This window comes from Canis aureus, chromosome 33, assembly GCF_053574225.1.
Source record: "Canis aureus isolate CA01 chromosome 33, VMU_Caureus_v.1.0, whole genome shotgun sequence".
In the NCBI taxonomy this organism is placed as follows: Eukaryota; Metazoa; Chordata; class Mammalia; order Carnivora; family Canidae; genus Canis; species Canis aureus.
Genome location: NC_135643.1, coordinates 7,689,187 through 7,695,186, shown reverse-complemented (window position 1 = coordinate 7,695,186; position 6,000 = coordinate 7,689,187). Strand labels below are relative to the sequence as shown.

Here is a 6,000-nt window from a genome sequence, read left to right as displayed (position 1 = left end):
ACTCTGGACAGAGTATTTCTAAAGTCATTGTAAAACAATATTAGGGGGACACCGGGTGGTTCAGTGTGTGGGACCCAGGAAATCTAACAAAAATCCTCTACCCCTGGACAAGCAGAGCTTGTAGCTCCATTTTGTGCTACACCCACCATCTCATGTAAAACCCCCCACACGACCTGCCTATTGTTTAAGGCTCTCCCTCACCCTAGTTGAGCTATGAAGCACACCCTTATCAGAAACCAGCACACATAGGAATGCGGGACCTCTGACCTTTAACCGCCAAGGAATGAAAACGCCTCTTTTGCCCGCCCAACCTGCACGCCAATTCTAACCAGAATAATGGGCTAGTTCAAATGGTCACTATAAGGTGAATCGTAATTCAATTGGCCACCTGCGTGTGGACCAACACGATTGTGCAACTTTCTGCGTATGTTACAATCTCATTGGCCACTGGCCCCTATAACACTGCTGTGCTTCTTAGTCTCGGGGTCCAAGTCCCTGCTCCGCTGTGTCGGGTATACTTGGACCCAAGCTCGGGCTTGTAAATACACCCTCGTGTGTTTGCATCGGTGTGGCTCCTCGGTGGTTTCTCGGATTCGTGATCTTGGGCACAACACAGTGGTTAAGGGTATGCTTTTGACTCAGGTCATGACCCCGGGGTCCTGGGATCGAGTCCCACATTGGGCTCTCTGCAGATAGCCTGCTTCTCACTCTGCCTATGTCTGCCTCTCTTTTTCTGTGTCTCTCATGAATAAATAAATCAAATCTTTAAAAAATAACAATAAAAGAATTAAAACAATATTAGGGAAGGCAAATGCAAAAACAGGAATTCTAGGGAACATATGCTAAATCTGAGCAATATTTGCTTTCTAAAAACAAGTTTGCCGCAGCATGGCAATTCCCCAAACAACTTAAAAGCTAGTTGTATAAATCAAAGACCTACAAAAGTTCTTATTGAGATAGAATTAGATTTTCTAATGAATACGTGGTAGCATTATTGTTTTAACAGTGCTCTTAGAAAGATACATCTTATTGGTGTCCAAACAAAACAGCTGTTAATTGTTCTATCAGGTTTTTTGAGAGCTGGGCTAATTAATAGAATGGCTTCATTAATTTAAATTATATTGGACATGGAAAGTAAAAGGGAAAAAGGACTGCTCTGAGAAAAAAAAAAAACAAGACAAAGAGTCACCCCAACATACATATATGGATTAGGTGATTTTCAGTCAAGATCAAAGGGAAAAATCAGGGCCCCCAGGCTGCCTGTCAGTAGAGCATGTGATTCTTGATCTCAGGGTGGTAGGTTCACCCGCCTTGAGTGTAGAAATTACTTAAAAATAAAATCTTAAAAAAAAAAAATCAAAGTAAAGACTCAAATGGTAAGAACAAAGGGAAAAAGGATGGGGGGAGGATAAGAACAGAAGAGTAGCTGACTATTAGGGTAACCTGTTTGCAAATGTTCCTTTGGAACCAAACCCATCCAGTTCGATAAGAATATAACTGATAGCGCTATGCTGGACATACCATAGTCAATTAAAAGATAGTTGCTTGAGTTCACCTACAAATTAAGTGAAGTCTATGACTTGCTCAGGGTAGAGTCCCAGGGTCAGAGTCCAGATAGATAATTAGGCTGAAAAAAAGAGAAAAAAAACAAAAAACAAAAAACAAAACTAGCCGTTCATGTTCTCATTTCCCACACATTCCAGTCCAATAAAATCTAACTATGCCATTGATATGAAAAACAAACAATCCTTGTTTATAAAAAGAACGAATTTAACTTATCCCAAACTAGAACAGGGGAGAGGAGAGGGGAAATAATGTAACACATATTTAGAAATATAGAATTTATTTATATTCACGGTAAGACAGTTTCACATTTTGTACATGGTTACCAGAAGAGATATAACACTCTCAGAGTTTAACATGGCATTATATTGCTATCAAACATTACTTATGCTGTGTGAGTTGGGAAACACTTATTTCTCCCTTTAAAAAATTTAAGGCTCAGTTTCCAAAAGGTAATTTTACCACTTATTTTTCTGTTTAAAAACGGAACATTCTGAAATAAACCTCAAAGGGGTGGAGGGTGAGGGGCAGCACACACACCTGGCTCATTCATACTCCCGCTGAAGACACTGTGATTTTTTGTTGTTGTTGTTAAAGGCTCTCCTGTTTGAAAATACGTTTCAGTACAAAATCAAATCAGTAGATAGGAGAGGCACTGGATATAAATCTTTAGTGTACAAACAAGGAAAACTTAAAACTTTATCACCAATTGCCAGCTAGAGTGTTCATTCAAAATTCGCCTACATAAAAGTGCACACACACAGAAACCTGCACTCACTTTTCTTTGGTAAAGCTTACCAAATAGTAGTTCTCTTCTAACACACTCGTAAAAAAATATATATTTTTACTTGCTTTCAACTTTCAGATCAAGTGGCCACAAATTCCTTCTTTTCTCCTAAATACCATCCTTCATGTTTTTCCCCCCCCAACCTTGCAGTAGAACATAAGTGCAGTGGTAACCTTGAACAGATGTTTAATCCTGCTGTTTAAGTGATTGAAGGGGGAGAGGGAGCAGTGAGAAAGTTAATCATGAAAAGAGCTTGGGGTTTTTTTGAGAATTACCATATCAACAAAGTCCTAAACACAGTGAGTTCCAAATGTGTTGTAGAAGAACTTTCCACCCCCTCATAAGTATTTCATTCAATCAACAATGACATCATCATTTTACAAAAGGCAGAATCTGTTTAAACTCAGTAAACTACCTTACAATTCAGGAAGCTAAGGCTATAACAACAAAAGCCAAAAAAAGGCCTGTGATGGGTTCTGCCTCTGGCATAAAGACGTAGAGAGATCCATCCTGTAGAAAAGATCAACAACAACGACAACAACAAAACAGTTTACAAAACAATAGTCTACTCCCCCACCAAAAAACCCCAACACATTCCATTTCTAGGGGCTAGTTCCAGGAAGCCAGATTTTATCACCAGGGTAGCTTTCAGTCCAATTCAAAGAGATCCATTGCCTACAATCATCTTGCTGTAATTCTTCTGCTGCTCTTCTTTAAAGGTATCCTTCACCTTTGCTCTCTTCAGCCCTCCATCCCTGGGAATAAGAAGGCAAATAAATAAAAGATTTTCCCAACAAGGATTTAAAAGCATTTGCTGTTAACACACCTGCAGGGGTGCCACAACACTCAAGTGGCTGGTCAGCAACTGGGCAAACATTGCATTTAAAAGCAGAAAGACCTGTATGTTAGTAAATTGAACACCAATAAAAAATAAATTAAAAATAAATAAATAAATAAATAAATAAATAAATAAATAAATGCAGAAAGACCAAGATTTCCGTCTCTGTTCTACCACTCACCAAATGTGTATTACTTTGGGGAAGGAACAATCTCTCTGATCTCTGATTAAAATATGGAATAAAAAAATCAGGGGCATCTGGGTGGCTCAGTTGGTTAAGCAAGTGACTCTATTTTGGCTCAGGTCATGATCGAACCCGGCTTCAAGCTCTGCACTGGGCATGGAGTCTGCTTGAGATTATCTCTCTCACTCTGCCCCTACCCCCACCCCTCGGCTCATGCTCTCTTTCTCTCTCAAAAAAAAAAAAAAAAAAAAAAAGTTAAATTAATTAATTAGTTAATAAAATAAAATATAGCATAATATCTCCTTCCACTCAGTTTCTTTTTAGAAGTTAGGATTACTATATTCAATGTTCAATATTCAATGGACTTTATATTAAAACTAGAATTGTTTGCCTATCCTTTTCCCCAGGGAAAGCAAGGTATTATTTTCTTTCATCTAATCAACCTATGTCTTACTAGGAAACAATCCAGAACATTTAAAATACATACACACAAGTAATGCTGAGGGTACTGTACACGTATGGGTAATCATTATTCAAATTTAATCCTATGTCCACTAAGTTGTATTTTCATTCAAAGCACTATATATTTCAAGTAATTATAATCTTCCATATCCCAAAACAGACTCAGAATTAAAACAAACAACAAAATCGTAAATTGCAATTAACCAGTAGTTAGTGCCTATGTCAGCAGCATTCCTTCATTCAGAGCCTGGGAATCTTTGAACTCTCTCCAGGGTGGTGAAAACACAGAGCTGCCTGGGCTATAAAGACTCTTCATGCCTTTCCTTCTTTGGACAACATGAAGAAATAACAAATTGGAAGCTCTGGGAGGAGACTAGATTCTAAGGAGCCACAATTTCTTTCCTAATCTATCGTTTTTTATTTTAACTCCTGGGAGAGCATGAACAGTGAACTTGCTTACTTTATACTGTGCCTGTTTAATTTTAACCCAGTGAAGCACACATGTTTACCAAGTGCTCTCTGATGATGATGAATGGATCATAGGTTAGCCCGTGAACTCAATGCCATGAAGGCAGACAGAACTTGACCTACAAACAGACGCCTGTCTGAACCACTGCAAAGTTCTGGCCTCTGGAGGCAAGTCCAAGACAGAGCCCATCAGTAAGCCCTCAACTTAAAATAGCCTGTGGTCCACACGTCTTCCAGAGGCTCAGCTGTAGGAAATTTCCTTGAAACAAGGCTATAAATTGTTGTTAGCTCCCCAGCAGTGTCCCCCAAAGCCTCCTTTATCCAAATGAGCTGCCACTAACTCTTCACAGCATTTGTGTGAATTCTGATTAATAAGAACTAAGTGGGGGAGGGAGAGGCAGAAGAAAGGCCATTCTTTCCTAAGGTGCAGGGCAAAACTGACAAAAAAAGTTAGCGACATTTGCCCTTGAGCATCCTGACATTATTTTGATGCAGCTCTCCTAAGCACTCAGAAAACTCTCGGACTGCTCTGAGCACCCCAACTGTGATTTGTCCCCTCTAGAGACTTTAAAGTTTTAACCAATTCCCCTTTGCAATGGCAGAGATCTGAGTTCCTAAGGAGGCCAGCAGCCATATATAAAAGCCTGTTTATGATACAATTGAGTTCCCATTTAATCTAGGAAAAAACCAGTTCATTCATACCCAGTGTGTGAATGACAGCTAGACCTGGAAAGAAGACAGTGAGTCCTTTTTTTTTTTTAGAAGAGGCTGGGTAATTAAAACTAATCGTTTATTTAAAAAATTGCTTATGGCCCTATAAAAGGGAATTGAAAAATTCTGAGGATCATTTCTTTTTTTTAAAGGACTTTATTTATTTATTTATTTATTTATTTATTTGAGAGAGAGAAAAGAGCACAAGCAGGCAGAGGCAGGGGGTGAGGGGAGAGCTAAGGGGAAGCAGAGTTCCTGCAGAGCAGGGAGCCCAGTGGCAGGACTCTGGGATCATGATCTGAGCTAATGGGAGGCACTCAACTGCTCAACCGACTGAGCCACCCAGCTGCCCCCTAAGGATCATTTCTGAGATTCTGTTTAAGCCAATCATGATTGGGATCTGTCCTGTGGCTGACTTCTCTGTTATCTTTCAAGGATTTCTTCCTTTCTTTGGTGTCTGAGGCTACTGATCCAAAGCTCCAAGATTTTCATATGGCTTTGGCTCAGGAGCAGAGCTGAGATATCAGGTGAGAGAAAGCAAGGTAAAGAAATTAAAACAATGAGCAAGAAAGCAGGAGCCAGATCCAGAATGAACTTGGATCACTAGAGCATTTATAAACTGGGACTCGTGTATACCTGTCATATCACGATGCTATGATGTCTATAATTTAGCTTCACATATTTCAAGTTAGGAAGTGTCATACAAATGTTAGTTTTAACCTATCCTGACCTTACTCCTGACCTAAGGGCCAGTCAAGTGGCCCTAAGTCAAGAACTCATACTCCAGGGATGGTCAGCCAGGCATTTAATTAGAAGGCCACCATCTAAAGGTGACACTCTAAGGCTTCAGCTGTGTCTGCCTTCCATCAACTTCCCAAACTTTGCTAACTCATATAATTAATTTTAGAAATGGGTTTTCACTAGAGAAATTAGTGGCTTCCTAATTAGCATAACAGATGCCAGAAAACTTTCTTGGGTGAAATTGGT

At 39.5% G+C, this 6,000-nt stretch overlaps 1 protein-coding gene across 1 annotated transcript in view; it reads right to left on the bottom strand.

The window, feature by feature from the left end:
• Window positions 1–1,826: 1,826 nt before the first annotated feature.
• The window catches only part of GPAT3 (glycerol-3-phosphate acyltransferase 3), a 60,757-nt gene continuing 56,583 nt past the window's right edge, over window positions 1,827–6,000 (bottom strand). The window contains exon 12 of the mRNA XM_077882757.1: window positions 1,827–3,105. Coding sequence (XP_077738883.1) covers window positions 3,009–3,105 — 97 coding nt within the window. The 3' untranslated portion in view covers window positions 1,827–3,008. The remainder of the gene's footprint in view (window positions 3,106–6,000) is intronic.